This window comes from Vigna angularis, chromosome 6 (assembly GCF_016808095.1).
Source record: "Vigna angularis cultivar LongXiaoDou No.4 chromosome 6, ASM1680809v1, whole genome shotgun sequence".
Classification (NCBI taxonomy): Eukaryota; Viridiplantae; Streptophyta; class Magnoliopsida; order Fabales; family Fabaceae; genus Vigna; species Vigna angularis.
The window spans coordinates 26,822,557-26,848,382 of record NC_068975.1 but is presented as its reverse complement, the minus strand read 5'-3'; the positions used below and the strand labels follow the sequence as shown (position 1 = coordinate 26,848,382).

Below are 25,826 nucleotides of genomic sequence, written 5' to 3'. Positions count from 1 at the left end.
CAATTATATCAAGTAAATCGGTTAAAAAGAAGATAACAGTTTGATGGTATGAGATCACGTTTTATTTTATGAAAACTCAAGTTATATTCTAAGTACATTTTAGTAATATTTTTGAATTCTTTTGTACCAAGCACAGCAACAACATTATAAAACTGTGACAAAAATATTTAATGCAGAAAAACAATGAATCAATTTATGTAATCATCATTATCATCATAAATATGTCAAGGAATGACTTCTAAAAGTGACAACATTGAAGTTTGGAAATATGAAAACCTTATGCGTGGTATTGTTTATAACTTTATGACTCCTCTTGTCGTGGGTGATCAATGAAACCATAATCTAACATCTATCCACTCACTTATACTTCTATGAATGCAAACAGCACAAAAGAAAATTTGAACATGGATGTTAACTAGTTAAGGTGCACATTCACCCAGATCTCCTACGTCTGTCATTTCTCGTTGCTTTTTTTATTCGCAGCTGATTTTGATTCAGTGTTCGTAGGAGCCATAAGACTGTCAAACTTCTCGGATTTCTCTAGAACAATTTCAATCTTAGCCTTCTGCACCAGGCGACCTTTGTTCTCATCCTTCATGCTAACAGAAGATGTAGAAACTTCTGTTCCATCACAAAAACATTCATCAAAATTACTACCACACATCAATCATATACATAACAGAACAAACAATGAATCTCACTCTTCTCAGTAGCAAATCCATTGTTCTTCAAAATCTCGGCAATCGTAACAACTGTAGTTATAGCTGTTGAGAGAAGATTTGCATTAAACCATGAATCAAAATTGCATCAAAAGTTTCAGCTTTACGTTAAAAAAATCGGATCTTTTCGAAAGAAGACGTACCCATTCCAAGAGCAGAAAGCACAACCTCATCGCGCTGCTGTATGTACCTCTGGCTCAAAGAAAGAAGGAATCTTTTTGAGAGAAAATGGAAAGAAGGAATCTTTTTGAGAGAGAATTGAAAGAGAAATAGATAGATATAACCTTTGCAAGATTGACGTAAAAGAAGAGGGGTTTCTTGGTGTTGGAAACCTGGATTCTGTTCTTCTTGGGAGATTCAATTTCATGGTCAGTGGTGTTTTGAATTTGAGGTACAGGGGGAGCAGCAACAGTGGGCATTGTGATTATTACTATAATATTATTGTATGATGATTTCTCCTCTGTGAGGGAATTGGATTGAATGAAGAACAAGGAAGGAAGTGGATCAACGTTATAGAAAACAAAAGGACACGTGGCGGTGTTTCAAGGGAATCTCTTCTTCGTCAATGCTAAAACCGTTGGAATTCTGTTAGGAGGTTTATGGTCGGAAACGTCTCTTCCTCCCGAATGGGCCTTCGTGCCAGGCCTCATTGGTTATGGGCCCAAAAGGTCTTTGAAAATGTCTAATACGAATGATTGGTGGAGAAAGGTTGCACGTGTTAGAAATTATAGATAGATCATAGAAGGTGTGAATTGTCTCTTATGATGTTTTTTTTTTCTAATGCAAAAAAGAAGGTCCCAATCCCAACAACATTATAGTTGTTGCGGCCATGTTTTTCACAACTTTATTTGGTCCGCAGCATTGTTGTGGTGGTCCAGCCACACGTAATAAGAAAGTGAGTCAGGGTGTCTCTATCTGGAAGAGAAGTTGCATTCTCAAAACGAACGTGTCTTCGCTTTGAATGATGAACCCAAATACATAATAAAGGCCAAAGTGAGTGCGTTTTCCGGCGTGGGGAAGTGTAGGTCCAAACGAGAATGCTCTGTTTTCTATTCTATTCTATTCTGTGGAGCCATAATATGATAAAGCCATTGAGCCCTTTTCATTATTGAGTCCTTTTCTTTTCTCCCTCATAATCTCATAATCATAGACCTTTTCTGATTCATCAGTCATTTTCTTTGTCCTAATCCCTTATGAGGAGTAGTACTTGCAGAACACTCACACCCGCAAAACCAAATGGAAAGCTTAACATAAAATAAAGAAAGAGAATAATAAGTGTTAGGCATGGATAAGAAGATAAGGCTAGTTTAATTCTTGATGGAACTGCGGAATCTTCCAATATTCTTTGTGATTGCCAATTATATAATAATTTGGTGTTTCAATAATTAACACAGATTTTTTTTTGAGAAATATCTTGATATAGTATATATGTTATTTATTTTTATTAGATTTAAAATATGTAAGCATAATAACAAATAAATAATGAATTAATGAAAAAATAATACATAAATTGTGTTAAAATATAGCTAAACTTCAATATAAATATAAGTTCTAAGTATCATATTAAATAAACACGAAAGAGTTAAATATGATATAAAGTAATAAAATATTTTGAAAAATAAATTTTTAGTCTAACTTAACTTTACTTCTAATATTTACTTCTCTTAATTTATAGTTGATATAAATCTTTAATATACCATTATTTTATAATAAGATATATATATTTCACATGGAAAATTAGACTTTAATAATGATTTAATCGTGAGTAATATGATATATCAAATAAATAATAATTTTTGTTAAAATGAATTTTAAATAATTATAATATCATCTTAAACTATGAACTTTAAATTTAGTATAATTTTATAAAATTAACTTATAAAATATATTTTAAACTTATTTATATATATAAATTTACTTTGTGAAATTTAAAAAAAAAGAAAAAGAAAAGAAAATACTCTAAACATGATTAAATCATGCTTTATTGGATATGCCCTTCATAATAATTTTCCAAAAAAAATCATGATGATGGTTGGCATTATTCGGTTTAGCATGTAATAATCTAATTGAGTTAAGCGATCGAAAAGGAGGGAAGGATCCAAGTTGATGAAAGTTGACAATGAGTGAAAATCAGTATTGGAAGTTAGGCTTCCATCTTTTCTAAAATAATTTATCATTTTGCTTAGAGACATGACTTGTCATTTTATTAGTTAACGTTCGACGTCTTGTCTTGATTACGATTCATTGTGTATAGTTTATATAGAATTATGTTTATACGTGCACCCCACAGCAAAAAATAAAAATAAATTAATAATAAAGTTCAAACATATGGTGAGAACAAATGGGACCAATGAATATTTATGGGGACCAAAGATTTCGTCATACTATGTAGTCGGTGCACACTTATAAGAGATGAAAGTGAACTGTGAAAGCAAGGGCCTGAACGACATATATGAAATCATATATTTTAGTTCAAAAATACAAGACATTTCACCTTAAAAAAATAACATATGATCCATAAATAAGACATGTCATCAGCTTCCTTGAGCTCATCCAAAACCCTTATAAAACAATGTTGAATATTTAATTTAACAGTCATAAAATTATGTTTATTACATATTATAACATAAAATTAACCATTAATTTAAGTTTATTATAATTTATTCTCTTTTTTTTCTAACGTTAGTTTTTAGTAACCTTTTCTCCTTTCCTTTTCAAACTCATAAGATTAATTTTATATCTTTTAAATAATGATGACAACAATACATGTATTTATGAATATTCATGAATAAATTTATACGAAATAGTTGGCATTACCTGAAAAAAAAATATATTTTATTAAGTTAAATTTAATTAAAGTTAAAATTAATTTATATTTTATTTAGTTAAATTTGATTTAATTTAATTTATATTTTATATTTTTTATAAATTTATTTATAAATTATTTTAAAAATTTATAAAATATATTGTTTAAATATTTGTGGGTATTCATATGTACCCAATTTTAAAATATTTATGAATACTTTTTAAATGGATATTCAACTGACAACGAAAGGAATAATAGATGATTTTTTTTTTTGTAAGTCGGATGGTGACAGACACTATTTACGTCTGATTCAATCCGTTATTATCTCTACTTTTAGTATAGATAATTAAACTCACAACTTTATATTCTCATTTGATCTGTATTGTTGAATAAAAACACTTTAGTCACTTAAAAAAATATGTTTAGATCAAATTAATTGAATTAAAATTTAAAAAATATATAAAGTAGACCTAACAAAAGTTTTATCTAATGAAATTATTTATGATTTAAAATGGGATTTTAAGAACTTGATAATTAAACAAAGAATACTATTATACAAACACATTTCATTTCATGAATGTAGTTCCTCCACACGTGCTCTCTTAATTACCACCACATACATAACCCATAAATTGGTTGATACACCATTGTTTGATGACCCAAAAAGGAAAAGGAAAATTAATGTCCTAAAGTGAGTAACAGAAGGAAGCTTATAGCAAGAGGTATAACATATAGGGACATAAGAGGTCCCATTTTATGATAGATTAAGTAAAATGAAGCATAGCCTAATTCTTATGTACGACTTTGACTGTGTTATTTTTGGACTTTGGTTGTTATATGTCTAAGTTACAATGATGTGAGCATCATGATGTGTCTTAAACCAATAAATTAATTAGGTTTTAAAATGGGAACTTGGCAAAGGCTTTATGTGTTGATTACAAAAACTAAACTGCTAAACCAAAACGAATCTATCTTCTTTTTTCATTGCACGCATGTAGAATAAGAGGTTAGTCATAAAATAATAATTGAATGGCTTTTTCTGGTACTATTTTTATTGTACTGAGACGGCGTGTTAGAGCGGATATATAATTAAATGCCTGTGCTAACTTTTCCACATCAAAGGTGCAATCTTTTTGACTTTCCATACATCCTTCCGATTTCCAAAGTGGAGAAATTGGAAGATTGAAATTTCAGTAATTGCCAAAAAAAGTAGGTTACATTAAAAAACATACACTAGATATTGAGATCAATTCAAATTGATTAACTAATTCAATTCAATAACAACTTTTTATTTTTATTTTATTACTTTTTATACATTTTTTTAACTATAATTATTTAATATTTTCAGTGTTTAATTAGTAACTCAGTCTTTATATTTAAGTCTATAATTTATTTTTGTCCTTTTCAATTATGTTTAAGTATTTTTTTAATAAGTTAATTTAATTATTTATGTTAAATTGACGTAATTACGCTTGAAATATATTATTTGTCAAGATTTGGAAAGTGTTAGGTATCAAATTGTTTAGAATCAAAATTTGAAAATTGTCACATGTAAAAGCAGAAAAGTCTTAAAGATAGAGAAAATGAACCAAATTTGGATACACGGTCAGTTTTACTTTCAAATTACTTGAATTTAAAAAAAAAACAAATTATTATTATGTTTTTGAAAACAAGGACGCATTAAGTATTTTTTTAGAAAAAATAGAAATTTTAATTTATTAGAAAAATATGGAAATTAAAATTAATCAAATACCTATATATAGGATTCAAAAATTACTAAGTAAACCTATTTTTAATTATATAGATTGATAATTTGATAATTTTAAAGACTAAAATATTATTAAACAATATTTGAATAATCTAAATATTTAATATATTTATTTTTCAAATTATGTATTTTAATTTTCAACTGATACTTTATAATAATATTTTATGAAATAAGTTAAACATTTTAAACTAATGTCTATAATAATTGTTACGTGAAACATTTTTTATTATACAGTAAAAAAATATATAAAATAAATTAAAAAATTGAAACTTATTTTAAATCAACTTTATATTTTCATGAAAATGAGTTAAACCTACCGTCTCTTTCGTATTTTCTTAAAACTTTTACTAATAAAGAAATCTTATAAATTCTAAAAGATACATAAACTCACCTAACTCAAAAACATACTGTAAATCAAATCAAATTATAAAATTTTCAACTCTTAACAAACTAAATTGACTTCAATTAACTCTTTAATTTAACACACCAAACAAACTAACAGTGAATTATGTCAACATTCTTATAATTGGTTTTATTTTTAGTCGATGTAAGACTTTCAACACATCTTCTCACGTTGAGGTATATACATCTCGAGCGTAAAATTAGACATTTTTAATGAGTGGTCCGATAATGGGTGAAACAATATGTGATACCATGTTAGAAGTGAACTTTAAGCATAAATCAACTTCCGACTTGTATGGTAAGATTTTCAAACACTTATATTGTTTTTTTTTTCTGCATGCACTGATATTGTTAAATTCTTCACGCAATTTGAATAAAAGCTTGTACAACGGGTAGTGCGTAATTGATTAAATTCTTCACCACCTTTTGTTTGAACTTTCACTATGGTAGATGATTCGGTGAGTTAATTTATTTGAGCAATTACGACGAATTCTTCACAATTCATTGTTCTCTACCACCTTCTATTTAAACCTTCACATCAATATCAAATACATGTAAATATTTTTCTCTATATTCACACATACCTCAATGAAACCTTTTTATAGCAAAATATAATGAATAGGATTTGTGAAAAATGACACAAGGCTATGTGTTTTACTTTTACAAGACACTCTTGATCATTACGATCATTAAAAACAATAGAGCCATTAAATAAAATACATGATATAATAAATGTAATAAATATAAAAAAGAAAAATTGATGAGGTCCCTAGTTTGGTAGGGATAGTCCTTAAGAATGAGTAATGTGATATTTATGGGGTCATAGAGGTTAGAAGTTCCGACCACACAGGACCCTACACGTGTCCAACGTTGTCCTTTGTGTGTCTCTCGTTTTCTGCATCTTATTATGGATTGGATTGAAAAATGGGTGAGGAGGGTTGTTTTCCTTTTGACTCCAACGTCACCTTCTTCATATCTCACTGTCATTTTAACACCGTCGCAAACGGTGAAAATGAATAAATGCAAATTAAATTAAATTAAATTAAAAAAAAAACAAAAACAAAATGTAGTGGCTATATATAACCAAGGAAGGAACACTAATAATCGAAAAAGAAAAAACCTCCCTAAGAAAAGGAGGAATAATCATACATAAATTTTGGATTTCGCACGTAGCCACCCACAGAGGACAAAACACAAAGAAGAGAAAGAAGAAGAGGAAACACGAAAGAGAAGAGACCTTAAGTTTCGAGATCTTGTCAGATCGGAACGCAACTGCAACGGACACCCAGATTCTGGTTTTTTCTTTGACAACTTCTCTTTACCTCTGCAATGTGTCTTTTCAATCTTTTTTCCCATTTCGGAGATCTATTTTGCTGTTGTTTTCATGTTTATCTCGTGTTCTTTTCCTGTTTTTGTTTGTTAATCGAAAGGAAGAGCCTTTTTCTCAGTGAACTTTCTTGTTATTTCTTTCTATTTCCATTTAAATAGATTTTGTGCACATTCTTCTTCCTTGGACCACGTTGGACTCTGTAATTTGCCTTTTTGATTTGTCTGGCCTCCGTTCAAATTTGCATGCGTGTTATTCCCGGAATCCTGCCTTCAAATTCCTCTCCTGCCGCTTTTCTATGGTTACGGGTCAAAACGCATTCAAAGTCGCTGTCTTTCTTTTCAAAGTAAAAAAAATAAAAAAAATTAAAGGTCTCAGAGTGGTTGTTAAAATGGCCAATTTACACAAATGATGTGCTCATACGAAGTGATTCTGCTAGAAAAGCAATTTTCTTTTTAAGCAAGGTAGTTTTCTGCATCTATTTTTTTTTTTGGCTGTGCTTGAGATTAATTCCATATTGGCCTGAGCTAGCTTGGGCCACAAGATGCTTTCAGGGTCTCCTGTATCTTTTCAAGCTTACCTGGAATAAATTTCCATTTTTCCTGTATTCTAAAGAATTGTGAATCCTCTTGGATTTTCTTGATTGAATATTCAGAGAATCAATTGCTAAAATTTTATTTACTTTTTTTTTATATATATTATTGTAATTTATTTCGTATCCATACCTCCATCCTATGTGTTTTACCTTTTTGTTTTCCATTTGAAATATCTCTGTTCCCTTTTTGCCTTTTTAGATCTGTTGTTTTGTAGTTTTATACTTATATCTTTCTTTCTCTCTTTCTTTTTCCATTGATATCTTTCTTGGTTTGGGGTGGCAAATATTAGGGAACTAGTTCTGGCACTGTAGAGATTCAGGTATAGGTGTGTGTGGGTGCGCATATGGGGTGTATTAAGTTAGACCATGAGAGCAAGAGGTGCAAAGAGCTAATTTTGACCATTTGATATTATATATTGAGTTAAGGTTACATATTAGCATCTCTCACGCCATCTCCTAGTATGTTCTCTGTATAACAATTGTTTTGTTATAGGATGGAAAAAAAGTAGACATATAGTTCGTCTTGACCCTTTAGGTTTGGCATATGTAGAGATGCTTCTCTTCCCTGTCTCATGTTCTTTTCTTCACATGTTTGCTTTTGCACACAATTTTAGGCCAATAGAAGAGATCTGCTCCTGTAGTTTCAGAATGTTTATGATTCAATCTTAATATATTTTTTGTTCTGGTAGACAATTAAATTTATTCTTTTGCTTGTCAAAGGCATGTTTGTTCTTTGTCAATATCAGCCACCTGTTCAAAGTGTTTTGTTACTTACGCTTCAACTTGTTCCATGCAGCACCATGGGAAGGGAAGTTACTGGCTTACAGGTTATGGACAAGAAGCCAAATGGTTCCATAGCAGCTTCAAATGGTAGTTTAAGTGATAGAATGCGTGTTTCTCCCAAAATTGCGGCAATGGTTCAAGCAATGGATCATGATATAAAGGAATCTACGGAAGCTAATCCTTCGGAGAAACATCACGAGAGGAAAGATGTTTCAAGTGGCAAAAGCACAAAATTAAATGTTGTCTTGCCAGAAGAGAAGAAGAGTGAGAAATCTGAAATACAGAAGATGGATGATAATAAAGATTTGAGTTCTCCTGTTGTGGATAAAGAGCTTCCAAGCCCGTCTGCTCCACAACCATCTGATCATGTAACTGAAAAGCATGTCACCCATGCACCTGCTGCCCATACTGAAGCTGCTGCAACTGGTCTGAACTTGTCTCCTAAAGCTAACAATATTCATTCCCCTAATTCCTCTAAGAATTCACAGGTACTGTTTCATCATATTTTGAAATTTGAAGTTTGAGCGGCTGAAATGCTTATGTTAGTACTAAGTAGTATGTGAAGTGGTTCTGATTGTGTATGATTATGTTGGATTATTTCCAATAACAAGAGAAAATGAAGTATAAGTTTTATTTGTGTGATGTATTGTGAACACAGATTTGCTTTCCCTGCTGGCCACCATTTAAATGCATAGTTATGCGGTGAGACTCCTTGTAAAACACAATTTAGATAGTTCATCAGCCATGATTTAAATAATTAGACCGACACATACGTGCTAACTGATGAAGAAAGAATTGAGAGATTACATTTGATGGGTTGCACTGGGTCAAATCTAAATGCAGTCGTTATATAAAAGATGTTGCTGGGAAACTCATAGTACCGTGCATCCATACCCAACAAATACTAGCAACTTCAATTCATATTGAATGCCTTAAAGTTCTTGTTACTTGGTGAACTGGCAACCAAAACCAATAACAAATGTTTTGTTTGGACACTTCACTCATTTGCTAAAAATTCTGTGAAGGATTTAACCATAAATCCTTAACCTGCGTGTGTATAGGTCTTGTAGGGATGCTTTGCCTTTGCCTTTTTTGCTATTTGTGTGTGATATAGTGTTGAGTGTGTTTAATGAGATTACTGATATGCCAAATCTCTTCCATTTTCCTTTTCAGCCAAGCTCACCTTTTTCACCAAGGAAGTCCTTGCATTATGATGATAAGAAGCACGTGGACGATGAAGACAATTGGTCTGTTACTTCCTCGTATCCTCAAAAGTCGAACATTTTGATTGTTAATTCTGAACAAATCAATTTTTAGGTATGTCGGAAAAAAAATTAGAATCTTCCATACTGAGTACTACTAAATATCAAAGAGATCCTTCATGACATTGTAATAAACCCTATTTGGAAACCCCTAACAGAGCCTACATTTACCTATATTTAAATATAATGCAATACTTATTTTTATTTTTTCTTTAACCATAATTAGTAGCGTTGCATCTGCACGCACTGCCAAATGTAAGGTAACTGTTGGTTCAGCCCCTAACTTTAGATGCTCGGACCGTGCAGAGAAACGGAGAGAGGTATTGTTTTACTGAACTTCTATTTCAGATGTATATTCTGGAGTTGTTTGTATTCCTGGTTGGCTATTTTGGTGTCTATTTTGTCATTTTGGTTCTTATCTCATCTTTGATTTATCTTTCCAGTTTTATATGAAGTTAGAGGAGAAGCATCGAGCTCTTGAAGAAGAAAAAAACCAGTATGAGGCAAGGAAAAAGGTATATTGATCTTCACACTGCATGCATGCTGCACACCCTTGTGGGGCTATTATTTTCACCTTTTGTTTTTCTTTGTCTAACCTTGTGCTAAAAACATCTAATCACTATAGCTAAATCCTAGCCTAGTTTGAAGTCCATGTACTTGCATAACTTTGTGTTTTAAATTGATTAAATAACTTTGCTGTTTATACAATAATAACCTGTATAGGAAGAGGATGATGCTGCCATCAAACAGTTGAGAAAGAACCTGGTCATTAAGGCAAAACCAGTACCAAGCTTCTACTATGAGGGGCCACCCCCCAGGACTGAACTCAAGAAGGTACACTTTTCATTTCCCTGTCTTTTCCATGTCTCAGGATGAATATGAGTTGCCTTTAAGAATTTTGGAATTTGCATGAATAGACCAAAGGAGTAATGCAATAATGGGTATGCTAAAATGCAATGCTAAAGAATGCTAATTTGACAGTAAGATGTACACCTATGGCTATGGTACTATTTCTTGTCTGAGTTCAGTGAAGAGTCTTCCTCTCTATGCTACCACATTCATGAAATATCTCACTTGCTTGTCATGACGATGTCATTTTAAGTTCTTTCCAAAATTTTCTAATGGCTACCAGATAGAAAAATTTCTTATTTTCTTTCCTTTGATGGAAGCTCCCACTGACCCGCCCCAAGTCACCAAAACTCTCCCGGAGAAAGAGCTGTGGTGATGCTGCCAATGTACCTACTACACACATTTGTACTATAGGACGGCGCAGTGTCGACATGAACACGAAACATCATAACCCTGCCACTCACAAAACTAAGGACCCTGTCACTGGACGGAAGAGCAATGGCAATTTGAAAAGCAAAGAACGACCAAAACTGGATAAGGAAACAGCTCCTAAAATCAGAGAGCAGACAAATGCGGACATATCAGTCCAATCATGAGCTTCCCAAGATTTTACTGACCTCCAGCTGAGAGGAAAATGGCCTTCATTTTCCTTTGTCACACCATATGGATAATCTGCAGAAAAGATGGCCTAATTTTCTTTTCATCCGGACTGACATTTTCATGTGGTTTGTTTTTACTTGAAGTGTATATGTTTTGTAAGTTATATCAGCACACATTGTTTTATATATAGATAGTTATTGATGTAAGATGTATGTACGAAATTTGATATTCCTCAGATTCCACCACCAGACTTGGTAAGGGAAATTTTATGAAATATATTACTCTTTTTTTTTGTAGGATGTAACTGCTAAATCTCGATTCTACTGTTTTTTTGTTTTGTTTTAAGGTGGTAATTGTAGCATATGTTATTGGTAGAATTTCAGCTTGAATTTGTTTTATTACTGGTACTGTTATAACAAATATTGAGTGTAATAGAAAACTCTGCTTATTTTTAAAATAAACAAAATAGACAAACGTATTAAAAAAAATATTTTTTTAAATGATCACAGTAGAATTCTTATTCGAAATAAACATGAACAAAATAAATTATATATAAGGAGAAACTTTCATAAATATGTAAAATTTTACGTCTTGCGGATGATTTTATTTCCGGTCGAAATTATGGATAAACCGGATTGCTGCCATGGATGGGGTTACCGTGTTTTGGAATGGAAGAAAAATGAAAAGCAGAGAAGAGAACGAAATATATTTGAATATTTCAAAAATAAAAATGAGTGATTATTATTTTTAGTTTTTTATCAAATTTAAACTTTATCCAAAATGCACTTTGGTTTAATTTTGAAACATCCGAAAATAAAGTAAATAGAGGGCTTTTGGTGTTAGGTTAGGTCCTTGGAAGCATGGTTTGTGTGAGTACAGTGAAGAGCTTGAACGTATTACCCCTTGCCTCGTGGCGGCCCTCCACACGTGTGTGTGGTGGAAGCGGTGGCACGGTGACGATGGAGGGGCAAAAACGTCCTTCCCCCAAAACCCGTAGGAAATCGTCGTACGGAACTTCTAGAAAGTCTATTCTGAAGAAATCCTTCAGTCAAGAACAAGTCACTTTCACCGCTCCTATCTCCGACGACCCCCTCGTTGCCGTCATCGGCGGCGGCATCTCCGGCCTTATCTGCGCTCTCTTCCTCGAGGCACGCGGCGTTCGCTCCACCGTGTTCGATACCGTCAGTCTCTTCTCTCCTTAATCCTAATTCACTTCACCATTTGGTTATGCCAAAGCTAAAGGACTTTGTTTTAGGGTATTCACGGTCTTGGAGGAAGATTGGGAACCAGAGTCGTCGATCCTCATCCGTTAAAATTTGATCATGCGGCTCAGTTCTTTACCGTGAACGATTCTCGCTTTGCTGAAATCGTCAACGGTTGGATGGAGAGGGGTTTGGTGCGTGAGTGGCATGGTACCGTTGGAGAGCTTCACAATGGTGGTGGATTTGTTCCGTTTGTACCCTCTCCTCGGAGATACGTAGCCACCAATGGAATGCGCTTCCTTGCTGATTCTTTACTGTCTCAGGTTCATTGCATTACTCCTTAAATATCATTGATTACAACTCTAAACAAGAGAAGAAAATATGAAGTCAAATTAGTTTTTTCTTAAAAGTTAAAATTATCTCATGAGTAGTTTGATGAGAGAGTTTTCATGAGTTAATTTACGTTAAGTTTTAACTTGCGGAAAAAATTATAACTTTTTTGGATAAACTTACAGGTAAACACTTGTAATAACAGAAAATAGGAAAGGAAAGCTAAATAAGTTAATGTCGATTTTTAAAGTAGTGAAATTTTCTCAAAGAAATGTATATAGTTCCTATTCTTTGAAGATTATATATGAGGTTTATCCAAATAGACTTTAATTTATTTTTCAATCTACCTTTTCTCTCCCAACGTACTTATTTATCTAAAGAAGGCATAAGTTAGTGATTGCTATTCCAGTTTTTTTGCCGCTGTTACTACCTGCTGTGAATTGTGCAGGCTCGCTTGGTTAATGTGGTGAGGCCATGCTGGATCAGTAAATTGGAGCCGTTTAATGGGTCCTGGCACTTGAGTGAAAATGGCAAGCCTTGTGGCAAGTTCGATGCCATTGTTATCGCACACAATGGTAACTTGATATTTCCACGTTGACCATAATTTTTCTTAGCTATGCTTCCTTGCATAACTGATTTCAATATGAACTTCATTTAATCGAATTGCTTTTCGAATAATTAACTGATTCCAATATGAACTTCATTTAGTCGGATTGCTTTTCTAAAATTGTATAATTAGCTGAAAATTTGTACAGTTTTTCTCTGCTCATTGCAACTATGTCTGTCAACAGGAAAATGTGCCAATCGCTTGCTTATGACATCAGGATTACCATTAATTGCGAAACAAATGAAGGTTGGTCCATGTTATGCCCCTTCAGTTCATTTGATTTGATAGACCAGTTCATTTATTGTTATGCATCTCATGCTTCTTGTTTCTGTTGTATTACCTAATTATGTGTTAAGAGGCTGGAGTTGAGTTCAATATGGGCCCTTCTAGCAGCTTTTGAGGACCCTCTCCCTTTTTCAGGAAGCACAGAAGTAGTTCCTTTTGAAGGAGCTTTTGTGAGAGGAGTTGATTCAGTGTCATGGATGGCCAATAATACGAAGAAACTACTGATTTCCCAGAGTGGTGGTCCTCACTGTTGGACATTTCTGAGCACTGCTGCTTATGGAAAACAGAATAAGGTTCCACAGGTAGGTGGTGGAAATTTCAAAATCATGTACCAAGATTTCCCAGAGTGGTTTTAGCTTACATTCAGTATTTTTTATTTGTTTTGAGAGTGGGGAATGGGAGAGGAATATTGAAGATGTATATCATTCATTATCCTTTTTGTTGTCATGCACTCACTGGGATATCTTTATGAATATGTATAGCCTGCAATAATTAGGGTTTTGCACCAACCTGTATTTTCAGGAAAACATTCCTTCTGCTACAGCGGCAAAGGTAAAGGCTGGAATGCTAGAGGGTGTTGAATCTGCCCTTGGACTATCAAAAGGGTCCCTTCCAAAACCTTCGTATACCAGGCTTCAACTATGGTAATGATCATATCTTGGAAGTATTATGTTGGTTGGTTTGAAATGTCCTTTCATAGTCTTGGCCGAGTTAGGAGGTAAGTCGTTAGGATTTTTAAGCTGTTTATTTTGCATGTGTCGTCTATGCATGAAGTGATTATTTCATTAAAAAACGCTTTATTTTCTAAAAATAGTTTAAACAAACAGACACCTTGTGTGCACCCTCAATAGCATTGCTTCTGTGATATTCTAAACCACGAGTCAATACTCAACAAACTAGGTGGGATATAATATCTAATACTCTCCAAGCATCTAAAATATTATATCGGTTGCTCTTGAAAATTGATAGTAAATTTAATTTATTGAAAATTATGTTATTCTGAGATTTGCAGGGGTGCAGCTCTTCCAACTAATACACCTGGAGTTCCTTGCATCTTTGATCCCTTTGGAAGGGCTGGGATATGTGGTGATTGGCTGCTGGGTTCTAATATAGAGGCAGCTGTCTTAAGTGGAATTGCTCTAGCGAACCATGTACATACATACCACTTTCACTTTGACAAGTCAATATTTTCATTTGCGTTCACATTTTTTAATGTTAATTAGACATCTTAAGTAATTCAGTTTTACTCTACAGTGAAGTGTTAATTTTTTATTTCATTTGAAATTGGGTTGGATCCTTTTTACGCAGATTGCAGATTATTTCCAAAGCCCCGGAACTAACGCTGAAGAGTTTGCTATTGGTTTAAATCACGAGTTTCAACCACTGGAAGGTCATGATATTGGACAATTCCCTGGTTTGGGATCAGAAGAAAAGCTGAATGAAGGCCAAGCCTACGAACTTACCAAGTAGTCCACTGTGCTCGTGAAGGTCTCTCTTCGGGTAACAGAAAATTCATTTCATTTATCCATGCAAAGGAATACCCCAGATAGCATCGCTGGTTCGCACTGGGAGATAAGACTGGAAATTAGATCTCTCCTTTGGGGGTCCTGATCTCCCTCAACAGCCACATGATGATATGAAACGAAACAGAATTGTTGTTTCTGCATCTCTTCTGAAGAAAGAGATAGTGAAATTGTTATTTTAATGGAAAGAATAAAACTGTCCCTGAATGATTGTAAGTCCCTTTCTCATATCGGACAGAAATATAATTTTTTTATCTTTTTAAATGCAGGTTTAAGAAAACCAGAATTTGAATAGTCGGAACAGTATATTGACTGCAACTTTAGCCTTCAAAATTAAGAACAGTACAGTTTACATTTCTACCAACATCTCTTTCTATATTTTGGGCAGCATTTTCTCACGCACTATAAAATAAACTCGAACTTGACAAACAAAAACAAAATAGTGATGAAAGGCTAGAAAAGGATTGGTGTGGTTTTGTACAATGCTAGTAAAGAATCAGAGTCTCAATAATATATGACAGGCAACAAGTAATTCGAGTGCTTGTCCGTACAAGGTGACAACAAGGGTATAAAATAATTCATGTTGATAAATATAAAAAGAATCATGATAGCGGGGAGGAAAGAGTAGAAAGTAGAAGCCCCACGAATACTTCAGGATAACCGGTTTGGTCTGCTTGAATTCTATGAATGCTCGAAATTGTTTCCTCTACAGCAACACAAGAATATGTATACACGGATCACACTGCTTCTCATCGGCCTTTCGGACTGACAAGTTGTGAGAAGTCTTGCTCATTGTCTTTCAAATCGTTGGTAATGTCAATATCACTTCCAAGGCTCAGGTTTCTATAGTGGCGTGCTATGTCGTTTTCTCTCAAGATTATATCTTCGAACTCACTTTTCTCAGCAGGGGCAGAATGAGTTGAACCACCCGCATCATTGACATTTTCTTGCAAATTGAGAGCAAATTCAAGATTCCACAATAGATCATTCATGGAGGGACGAGCAGCTCCATGATCGGACAAACACTTCTCAGCCGTGTCTACAAACTTCTTCAAGCTTTCTGGATTGATTTTTCCCTTGATACTAGGATCAATGATATCCTCCAGAGTTCCTTTTTTCTTGCAAATCAATGCCCATTCAGCAAGACTAACCTGTTCCTTTGGAAGGTTAGGATTGAGAACAGGCCTGGCACACAGGGCTTCAAACAGAACAACCCCAAATGAGTAAACATCAGATTTTTCAGTCAACTGTTGCCTCCTGAAGTATTCAGGGTCCAAGTAGCCAAAACTACCCTTCACCACAGTGCTAACATGACCATTGTTCATATTTGGACCAGTTTTTGACAAGCCAAAATCTGAAACCTTGGCATTCCAGTTTTCATCCAAGAGAATGTTTGTTGTTTTGACATCTCTGTGAATGATGGTGTACTTCGCCCCGGTGTGAAGGTAGTGAAGCCCTTTTGCAGCTCCAATGCAAATCTCCAACCTTTGCTTCCATGACAGAGTAGAGATAGGTTTGTTGCCCTTGTAAAGATGCTCCCTCATGGTGCCAAGAGCCATGTAGTCATAAACCAAGCACATCTCATTATGTTCCTCGCAGAAACCAATCAAGGACACCAAATGCTTGTGTCTCAGCTTGGAAAGCATCTCAATTTCCGTTTGGAATTCATTAACTCCTTGTTCTGACTGTGGGTTGGACCTCTTGATTGCCACCTTCACTCCATTATCAATGACACCCTTGTAAACCTTTCCAAATCCACCAACCCCAATGACGTTAGACTCATCAAAATTCTTGGTTGCTTGCGTTATCTCTTGCAAGGAGAAATAGCGGCAAAGACCTTGAGACATGGCAGATAAGGTTGAACTGCACACGCTCTTTCCAGACTTGCTGGATTTGCTACAGCTTGAGGTCGAATACATGGGAAGCCAGCCAGTTTGACCCTCTGACCCTGGTTCTTTCTTCTTCTTGTTGTACACAGCAACACATAACACAGCCATAAAAGCAAGACCAGCAGCACCTCCTGCAGCTCCACCGATAACAGAATGATGACTTGTTTTGTGGACGAAGAAACCCGCTTCCTCCTCCTGGTGCTGTTTGAGGAGCATGTCTGAAATCAGAGGATTGGGAGCAGATAAGTCTGTCTCGTTGATCTTGAATATCTCTACTCCATTGAGTATGGCATCGTAGAACTCAGGCTTTGTCTCAGGGTCGGGGTGCAGTGCGAGCCACAGCAACTCATTACTCTTTCCACCTTCAACATTTATCACGTAGTCCTTATAAGTTGGCACTCCTACGCCTCCTGTCCACCCAATCACATCGGCTAGATCTTGTGCTGTTTGGTTGTTCACAAAGATTTTGAACACAATCTCATTGATCTTGGAGAAGTAGTAATCACAGAAATGCAACCTTACAAGGTACATGGAATCAGTATCAACATGGAACATCCAAGTGAGATTGTAGCCCATGGTGAGATCTTTATCTCCCCCCATTGATCTAGATGTGGAGTAGACATCAACAGGAGCAATATACTCTGGCATGCCCTGATAGTTGATTGTCACATTCTTCTCAGCTTTGTTCGTCACACCAGTGGCTGCCCCATAAATATAAGGTGTATCATCATACCACATCCTTGTGAGGCCAGAATCTTGGACTGGAGATATGAACTGCCCCCCAACATTTAATCTAAACATGGTCTGAAAATTCAAGTTTGTCATATCTATGGTTTGGCCATCAAACCCTATCATTGTTGCAGAATCAAACAAATCGGGCATTTGGATAAGCTGAATGCCATTAACAAAAGCGAATGCACCGTTGTATTTATCAGAAGGCCTGAAAGTGAGAGTCAAGGTATCTGAATTCAAAGGAGCAAGGGAATACTCTCTATCAATGTAAGCTAGTGATAGGGCCTCACAAGTCACTGAGGCGCTGAAATTGGTGAGGAGGGTAACCCCATTTGCATCCACGGAGAAATATGAGTTATAGGTATCAAAACTGGCATAAATAGAGGGGTAAAAATGGAGCCTGAGCCAATAACGCTTGTCAGGTTTAACGGGGAATTTGTATGTTGTCTCAGATTTTATAATGCGTGCTGACATGTATGGAATCTCAGACGTAAGAGAAGGGTCTTGGAAAGAGGCTTTGGATGTGATTGAATCACCTTCTGTCCCCAAGAACTTTTTATCAGAACTCCATCTTCTTCCGTCAGCATCTTCAGCACCTTCATCCAATCCGCAACCCAAGATCAAAGACCCTGGCTCCTCATTCCATGCACCACGAATGCCTTTCAACAAAACAAGAACACAAACAAGAAACAAGGGACCTTTTTCACCGAAATGCATACTTGAAGAAGGATAAGGAGAAAGAAAAATCCAGATAGAACACGTTCTGGCAGTACAGGAAAAAGTTTATGATTATATGACGAAAGTATGTATGGATAATTTTTTCCTGCACGCCAAAAGGAACAAAGTGGCTGCTTCTGATTTTGTTCTTGCTAATTAAGGTGATGGAAATGCTGTCAAATTAACGCATTCTTCCTACCTCCTTGGAGATTCAAGCAATCAAAAACTCACCTGGTTGGAGGTTCCAAACCAGGCAAGAAGGTGGAGGAGAAGGAGGAGGATGAGATGATGAAGTATACTGATTTCTCTCTTTCTTGTATTATGACAACTTGGGAACATTTTTTTCTTCCTTTTCATACTTTATGTATGGGAGGTGGGGAGCAAGAATCGTAATCGAATGAATTGAATTGCTTACAGCGTGTGGTTTGAATTTGAAACATCATCGTATAAGCTATATTTAGCATCCCATGTTATTGTTTTATTCCCCTACAATTTCTGGACTACTGGTTTTGTTCACACTCTCGTTATTACACACTGAAACCAGGAAATGCATGCATGCATGCATACGCTTTGATTTTGCATTTACTATAAGTTACTCGTAATTCGTTTAATATTTTAACGTTGATTCTCCTGGTATCCACACACCAATGTTTGTTTCTTCTCTTTGTGGGAAACTAAATAAATGTTTTCTAAGTCACAAATGTGTAACTAAATTTGATTTTAGTATTATGTAGAAGACTAGAAATAATGCTCCATGGAAAGGCTAATTAATGAACAAAGAAATATATATTATAATATTAAAATAATTTAGTAACACATTTGTTATAATAAATAAGTTTCTTAAAATATTCATGATCAAAATAAATACTATGGTAGCGATTAGTTTACTGATAAAAAAATATTTCATAGAAATTAGATTTATTTTAGAGAAAATGCAAAAGAAAGTGGTGAAAAAGTGTGGTTTATTTTTACTATCGAAGGAAACAACTGTATATTTTGAAATTAGATTATAGAGAAATGTAATATTTAAACCTTTTAAGATACTGAAAAGTGTAAAAATATGCTTTAGTCATAAAATTATTTTTTGAAAATTTTTAAAATAATAAAATGTATGTCTTAAATCAAGGAAGAATTAATAATATATATCTTAAATCAATAAAAGAAAAGATATTACAAATATTTTACATTGGGTAATCGAATCAAACAAACCTATTTAACGTATAGTTCACAAAAATCTAGCTACAAATTCGATCTTTAAAATAAATTGTCCTTTTATCTATGCTTAAGTGTCCAAACAGTAATAAAAAATGAAAAACTTATCAATTAGGAAAAAACTATATATTTTTTTGTTTATATTTACTAGGTGTGCTTATCAAGAATTTAGGTTTGATATAATTTTATTAATCAAATCAATTTGACTTGGATTTTTTATTAATTGGATTAGTAAATTTTTGGTTTTTAATCTAAATTCAAATATATTTAATTTAAGATTTCATAGTTAAGATAAAATTAATGTGTAAATTGTTTATATTGTGGTTTAACTTCACAAGTATATTCAGTTTAGTAAATTCTCTTTTAACGTAAATTTCAATAAAATAATTCATGCATTTATTTAATGTTCGTATTTTATGTATTTTTATACAAAGGTGGAATAACTTATGGAGATGAAATTGTAATAAAGAAAAATAAAAAAGATCAAGATGAATTAAAATGGTCAAATTGAAAATGTAAATTGTAAAGAGTGAAACAAAAATTAATAAAGGAAATCAACAAAAATGGTGATTCAAATTGTAATTATCATAACAAAAGCGGTGATCCTATTTACAACATTCTAAAAGTTTTTTAATTGTAACAATAATTTGTTACCTCTTTTACATTTGAACAAATTATTTATATTTTCATTTTTTTCATAGTTATTAAATAAAAATAAAAGAAAAGAAAATTAATAAATTGTGAAATGCTTTAGATCCACTCATGTTGTGTCAATTATGTCTCTCTTCTTGATTTTGCTCAGCAATTTTTTTTTCACTTATGTTGGCTCTTCTTTCGATTTTTCTCGATATCCTATATCACTTTTTGATGGTTTTCTTTGTTTCTCCAAATAAAACCGTGAGAATGAGTAACTTTGTGGATGAATGAGGTTGCAAAAGCTTAGATAGTATGGATGATTGATGGTGTTTGGTTCGGCTATAGCGAATTTTCTAGGAAGATATGAGGTCAACTCCTAAGTAAGAAAGCCTAAGTAGTCTAAAAGAGAGGACTTGTATAGGGAGAGCTCAAGCAACTCAATTTGGACAACATTTTTTTACTAAACTCAAGCTTAAAATACAAGAGGTAGATGCTTTTATTTATAGGCCAATAAACCCTAAAAATGATCCAAGAAATGAGAGCAAAAATTTGAATTTTGGAGCAAAAGTTGTGCATGCCAGAGGTGTGACTTGTCACCTTAGTAATCACATGTTTGTGCTCCTATGTGCACAAGTAGACACTTGCAAGACAAGTTTTCACTCCTTTAGATTTAAGAAACCTAATTTTAGGCACACACCTTGGCCCAAATTTAGGCCCATCTCTTTTAGGCTCAAGTCCAAACTTTGGTCCAAATATAAGACTCAAATTAAAAATCCTATCATACTTTGTCCATTATACAATACTCAAATATTACTATTTTAGTATTTATATAAAAATCTTAAATTAAGTCTTCACATTTTTTTATAGCCCAAATGAACGTCAATTTGGGCCTATTCAACTCCGATGAAATCTAATCTTTTTAAATTCTTCTTGTTATTACTCTTCTAGTTGGTCCCTAGGAGTTTGTCATCAGTTCATTACCTGAATTTTGTTATGAAATCTTTCTCTTAACTTACATCATTCTTTTTTATATATGTCTTTTAAAAGATTATAAAAGTAAACGATAGCACATATTTTAAAATCAAAGAATATAATACTAATATACTAGGTTTAATAAACTATATCACTCATTCTTTGAAAAGTTAATTTAAAAATTGAGGTTAGATAACGACCTCTATTTTTAATTTTCTTAAAGCAAATAGATTTATGAGCACAACTTTAGGTTGTAGGATGGGTACCAAAACTGGTTCTTCCCTTTTGCTCTTTTTCTCACACTCAACCTCCGATTGCCTTGTCTTTGCTTGTGGGACATACAACCCCACACAGCCTAGGCCAAAGCATAAGCCTGTCAAACCAAGTTCTTCAGGTTGCTCGGGTGGTTCGGGTGCCTCGTGCCCCGTAATGCACAAAAAACTGCATATGGATTTACACTTTGCTGTTTGTTTTTTTGAGTTGCATGGGTGGTCGTTCAAGCCATTTAGGGTTTATATTTGCCATATTAGCAACCTTAACGGTGATTATTATACTAATTAAAGAAATTAGAAAACGCCTATAGCATTAAATAAGATTATATTAATTAGGGATGTCACACACTATTCCTAACATATACTGAGAGTATGAGTGGAATATACCCAGAAAAAAAAATGATTTTAAAAGAATTAGTCTTTCATTTTATCCTTCATTTCTTTTATACTTAGCACGTTGGATTTAGGAAGTAACATAATAATATAGTATGTTCCAAATACACGCTAATTAATAGAAGCTGAATTTAAGCTGTAATAGCTCGTATGCATAGAGTAAATTGGAAGAAGAATTTGATGGTATTAAAGGCGAATCTTAGATGCAATTACATTTTATTTGAATCATGGTAAAGAAACGCAAATTCCTATACGCCGTAGTATTTACCAGTGGCTCAAAACTGTATACATGGATAGACCTCGGAGAGACATACGAAAAACATATCTATAAAAACGTAAAAAGGAAAAGAAAGGGGTATTTAATTTAGTCCAACCATTTTTAGCTCCAAACAAAAACCCCGACAGAAAGCAACACAGTTTTGTTTTGTGTTTTGGTTGTTTTTGAAGTGTCCAGAAACGAAAGCAGAACGATAGTTGTGTTCTTTATTGAGATTTCAGATTCTGCTTTTCGCCTTCTTGCTATCTAGAACATATATCTTCCTCTGTACAAAAATTCCACACTTCAATGAAACTGCATTACAGAACAAGCTACAGCCTGAGCCCAATGCCTTAACTTCGTCTTTACATGTTCAGGGTCGTCCCCTACATACATGCATATGATTCGAAAGTGATGAGGATTAGTATTATGAACAGTAAGATGGAAAAAGAAAGTCAAAAACTGACCTGGGTTACAAATCTTCCAAGAATCAGAGTCAGATGGTGGTGGTGTAGCGTTGATGGAGCTGCCAAAGGAAGAAGAGGCGCGGGCGTTAGGGGTGGAGACCGGTGACATCTGGCGGTTGACGGCGAAGTAAAGATCGAGAGCAGGCAAGGTGTCGCACAGTGTCTGGCCGTCTTCCTCGTTGAAACCGAACCCTAATTCTATGCAGCCTTTGAGCTCGTGAAGGTCCTCGTCGGTGACGTCGTCGCAGTGGTGAAAACTGTTCCTCCTTGTTCTCGTTCTCGTCTTCCCCTCTTGCTTCTTCTTCCTCTCCCATGCAATGTCTCGCGGCGCCTCACACAGCGATAACTGCTTCGACAAAAAACGCTTCCTTTTCTTCAACGCATCTTCTGCAAACGTAATGTGCTGCTGCAACTTCGCATCTACCTCCTGCATCTGCACACGTTGCTCCACTTCTCCCATGTATACTTTTTGTGTATATACTCGATCGATTCAATGTGTATATTTACACCTATCAATGCATGAAAGTATCTATATGTATATATATATATCTATCTCTATATAATATTTTATAGGCAAAAGGGTGGCGCTTTATTTATTTGTTCAAGAAGAAGAATTGATGGGTGTGTAGGGAAGGATGTGTGGGTGGTGGTGGTGATCGGCGGAGGCAACCTTGAAAGAGGGTGGTCGCCTCGCCGCCGTGGAAGGTTGATTGGTTTGTGCCGATGGTATAATGAGTTGAGTTAGTTAATGGTGAAAATGGTGAAAAACGAAGGGAGCTAAATAATAATGAGGATTATTAATGGGGGTTTCTATTTGGTGATTGGTGTTTGACCATTCGTTTGTAACTGTCAGCAACTGTTAATTATAGAACATGATTTAACTACTTTTGGGCAGATACGAGGATAAAAATCAGAATATGCTTTACTTCAACCCTTCCCAAATTTATGAGGCTCTCTTGCTTCCTTCCACTAATAGTAATGTTGCATTTATTTACAAACATCATTCTTAATTAGATTATGAGTTAATTTTTAGTTATAAATTCAAATACTGTGTCTCTTTTCTTAATCTTTCAAAACAAAAGAGAAAAATTGTTGCGTGGCTCCTTTGTGTTTGTGTATATCTAGATGGAAAAATAATTCTTTTGACACACCTAAATTTTTTACATTCATTTGATATTATCTTTATTTACTTTTTATCCTCTTTTTTCTTAAAAAAATACAAAAGTTTATATTTTTATGATCATTTTACCTTTGTATTCTGTATCAAGTGAATATAGAAGTGTGTCATGGTAGTATTTAGATGTATCCAATGAAAGAAAAATAAGAGCAGAGATTATTTGATATACCTAAATATTTTACATTTTTGACAATATTCTTACTTACTTTTTACTCTCTTCTTTCTTGAAACAATACAAAAATTTATACTTTTTTACTATTTTACCCTTGTAATATGTGTCAAATGAATGTAAAAGTGTATCATGATATCATTATTCGAAAAATAAATAATAACAATGGTCAAACTTCAAATAAATAAAGAGTAGGGATTTTGTAAGTGAGAACAACCTGTTTGAAAAGTTTAAGAAAGACTTCTTTCAAATGTATGCTTGTAATCGGATAAATAAAACAGAACAATTTTTAGTAAAAACTTAGAAATTTTAATTAAATCCCAACGTATATATAGTTAGCTCTATAGTTTTTTTTTCTTTTATAATTTTATAATATTTAATTCTTTATACTCCCGTCTTTGTTTTCGTTGACCGTTTTCATTAGGGTTTTCTTACTTCATTTAAAACTACACTAAAAGGAACAAATCTTATTACACCCATTTTCTTTAATTTTTAAATAATAATTATAGTATATCGCAAAACTAATTTTATTATTTTCATGATTTCAAATATATATTGAAAACACATGTTTTTTTTATAGATAGTCCTCTTTCATCAATCAAGTACAATTATAATGCAATTTAATCATTCCTAGTTTTTTATCACAATAAATAATATTAAATTTTAATGAACAAACAACTTCATCTAGTATATGATGAGGACTCAAACAAATAATATTAAATGCAGTTCATACCTTTTATAACGTTAAATATTTCTTTTTTGATAAATCTTTTAAGACTTTATTTAAAAAATGGGACATAAGTAATAAATAAAATTGAGTGAACCAATATAAATAAATTACTAACACATTTATACCTTTTTATATATCTACATGGATTTTTTTTTAAAACCCTTTTGAAAACGCTTTTAAGTAGATACTGTCCTGCAGATCATTCTTCAGTGTACATTTTCCATAACACTTTATGAAAGCTATACAAAACATTCATTCCATCCATCTTTTAGAACATTCTTGTTAATTTACATAATGTAATAACTAGATTAATCCTATAATTCGAAATCATGGTGTGAAGAATTCTCATCCTGCTAGGAATCATTTTGATTAACAACATTAATTTCAAAATTAGATGAAAGTTCTTATGTTTGTTGAGAGGTTTCATAACATTCAGATCTTGCTATTAAACTATTACTTTTAATTATTTTTCATGACAATATTTTAAAATAACTAATTCAAAATAAATTTCAAAGTAACTATTATGATAATAATATAGTATTTGTACATTCATACATATTTATATTAATACAAAATTTAGAATGTATATAAATATTGTAGAAAAATAATTAGATAATAAAGAAAATTATGTAATCAACTCACTACTGTTAAACACCATATCATAACATTAATCAACTAAACGAGTACTTTTATAGATGGTTTGTATTATATGAAGAAGTAGCCATAGGCATGTTTTATAATCCTACAATGTACTATATAGAAACAGAATGATCTTATACAGTAAATACAATAATTTCAACAAAAATATAATATTGTTTTAACAATCACATAGAAACTTAATTTTAAGAATATCTATGGTATTCAACAAAAATATAATAATATCCTTTTAATAACTACATTTTTAAATTCAAATAATTACTTATAATAAAAAACCATTTTTCAATTTTTTCTTTTTAATCATTACTTTTTTGAATTCAAATGGTTAGTCATAAAGAAAAAATCATTTACACAATAAAAAAATTGTCTATAATATAACTATAAAATTTATTTATTTTTGTGATTACTTTTTCATTGATAGTTTTTATTTCAATAATTAAAACTTATTTTATAATTTAATAAAACTTTTACTATATAATAAAAGAAAAG

At 33.1% G+C, this 25,826-nt stretch overlaps 5 protein-coding genes across 9 annotated transcripts; 2 read left to right on the top strand and 3 right to left on the bottom strand.

Annotated features, from left to right (window-relative positions):
* Positions 1-265: 265 nt before the first annotated feature.
* LOC108345375 (uncharacterized protein At2g34160) lies at positions 266-1,329 on the bottom strand. Its single transcript, XM_017583973.2, has 4 exons — positions 1,004-1,329; positions 863-911; positions 702-764; positions 266-621 (listed from the first exon to the last, which is right to left on the bottom strand). Exons 1-4 carry the CDS (start codon positions 1,136-1,138, stop codon positions 455-457), a joined length of 414 nt encoding a protein of 137 aa, XP_017439462.1. The 5' UTR covers positions 1,139-1,329; the 3' UTR covers positions 266-454.
* A 5,720-nt stretch (positions 1,330-7,049) lies between these two features.
* Positions 7,050-11,403, top strand: LOC108345592 (protein WVD2-like 1). Of its 5 annotated transcripts, none has more exons than XM_017584207.2 (7): positions 7,050-7,486; positions 8,414-8,888; positions 9,574-9,662; positions 9,889-9,982; positions 10,106-10,177; positions 10,386-10,496; positions 10,832-11,403. In XM_017584207.2, exons 2-7 carry the CDS (start codon positions 8,418-8,420, stop codon positions 11,105-11,107), a joined length of 1,113 nt encoding a protein of 370 aa, XP_017439696.1. In that variant the 5' UTR covers positions 7,050-7,486; positions 8,414-8,417; the 3' UTR covers positions 11,108-11,403. The 5 variants fall into 5 exon arrangements, with proteins under 5 accessions (XP_017439696.1, XP_017439694.1, XP_017439693.1 ...); XM_017584205.2 differs by lacking the exon at positions 7,050-7,486 and adding an exon at positions 7,533-7,996 and having other exon boundaries at positions 9,892-9,982; XM_017584204.2 differs by lacking the exon at positions 7,050-7,486 and adding an exon at positions 7,536-7,996.
* A 509-nt stretch (positions 11,404-11,912) lies between these two features.
* On the top strand, positions 11,913-15,326 carry LOC108345591 (uncharacterized). The gene is made up of 8 exons (XM_017584202.2): positions 11,913-12,292; positions 12,367-12,636; positions 13,092-13,218; positions 13,435-13,496; positions 13,607-13,837; positions 14,058-14,179; positions 14,548-14,686; positions 14,844-15,326. The coding sequence occupies exons 1-8, from the start codon at positions 11,972-11,974 to the stop codon at positions 15,003-15,005; spliced, it is 1,434 nt and encodes a 477-aa protein (XP_017439691.1). The 5' UTR covers positions 11,913-11,971; the 3' UTR covers positions 15,006-15,326.
* A 91-nt stretch (positions 15,327-15,417) lies between these two features.
* LOC108345590 (receptor-like protein kinase ANXUR1) lies at positions 15,418-18,396 on the bottom strand. The gene has a single exon (XM_017584201.2). The coding sequence runs from the start codon at positions 18,394-18,396 to the stop codon at positions 15,808-15,810; it is 2,589 nt and encodes an 862-aa protein (XP_017439690.1). The 3' UTR covers positions 15,418-15,807.
* Positions 18,397-22,421: 4,025 nt separating this feature from the next.
* Positions 22,422-23,339, bottom strand: LOC108344316 (uncharacterized). Its single transcript, XM_017582774.2, has 2 exons — positions 22,605-23,339; positions 22,422-22,523 (listed from the first exon to the last, which is right to left on the bottom strand). The coding sequence occupies exons 1-2, from the start codon at positions 23,062-23,064 to the stop codon at positions 22,444-22,446; spliced, it is 540 nt and encodes a 179-aa protein (XP_017438263.1). The 5' UTR covers positions 23,065-23,339; the 3' UTR covers positions 22,422-22,443.
* Between the last annotated feature and the right edge of the window lie 2,487 nt (positions 23,340-25,826).

Excerpts from the sequence above, each read along its gene's own strand:
- LOC108345375 (XM_017583973.2), bottom strand. The coding sequence starts at position 1,138 with ATGCCCACTGTTGCTGCTCCCCCTGTACCTCAAATTCAAAACACCACT. Across the intron at positions 765-862 it reads GCTTTCTGCTCTTGGAATGG|CTATAACTACAGTTGTTACG; the intron begins GTACGTCTTCTT and ends TTCTCTCAACAG. Across the intron at positions 622-701 it reads TGGATTTGCTACTGAGAAGA|AAGTTTCTACATCTTCTGTT; the intron begins GTGAGATTCATT and ends GTGATGGAACAG.
- LOC108345592 (XM_017584204.2), top strand. The coding sequence starts at position 7,962 with ATGGGGTGTATTAAGTTAGACCATGAGAGCAAGAG. Across the intron at positions 8,889-9,573 it reads ATTCCTCTAAGAATTCACAG|CCAAGCTCACCTTTTTCACC; the intron begins GTACTGTTTCAT and ends TTTCCTTTTCAG. Across the intron at positions 9,663-9,888 it reads AATTGGTCTGTTACTTCCTC|TAGCGTTGCATCTGCACGCA; the intron begins GTATCCTCAAAA and ends AACCATAATTAG.
- LOC108345591 (XM_017584202.2), top strand. The coding sequence starts at position 11,972 with ATGGTTTGTGTGAGTACAGTGAAGAGCTTGAACGTATTACCCCTTGCC. Across the intron at positions 13,838-14,057 it reads AACAGAATAAGGTTCCACAG|GAAAACATTCCTTCTGCTAC; the intron begins GTAGGTGGTGGA and ends CTGTATTTTCAG. Across the intron at positions 14,180-14,547 it reads TATACCAGGCTTCAACTATG|GGGTGCAGCTCTTCCAACTA; the intron begins GTAATGATCATA and ends TGAGATTTGCAG.
- LOC108345590 (XM_017584201.2), bottom strand. The coding sequence starts at position 18,396 with ATGCATTTCGGTGAAAAAGGTCCCTTGTTTCTTGTTTGTGTTCTTGTT.
- LOC108344316 (XM_017582774.2), bottom strand. The coding sequence starts at position 23,064 with ATGGGAGAAGTGGAGCAACGTGTGCAGATGCAGGAGGTAGATGCGAAG. Across the intron at positions 22,524-22,604 it reads TTGGAAGATTTGTAACCCAG|GGGACGACCCTGAACATGTA; the intron begins GTCAGTTTTTGA and ends GCATGTATGTAG.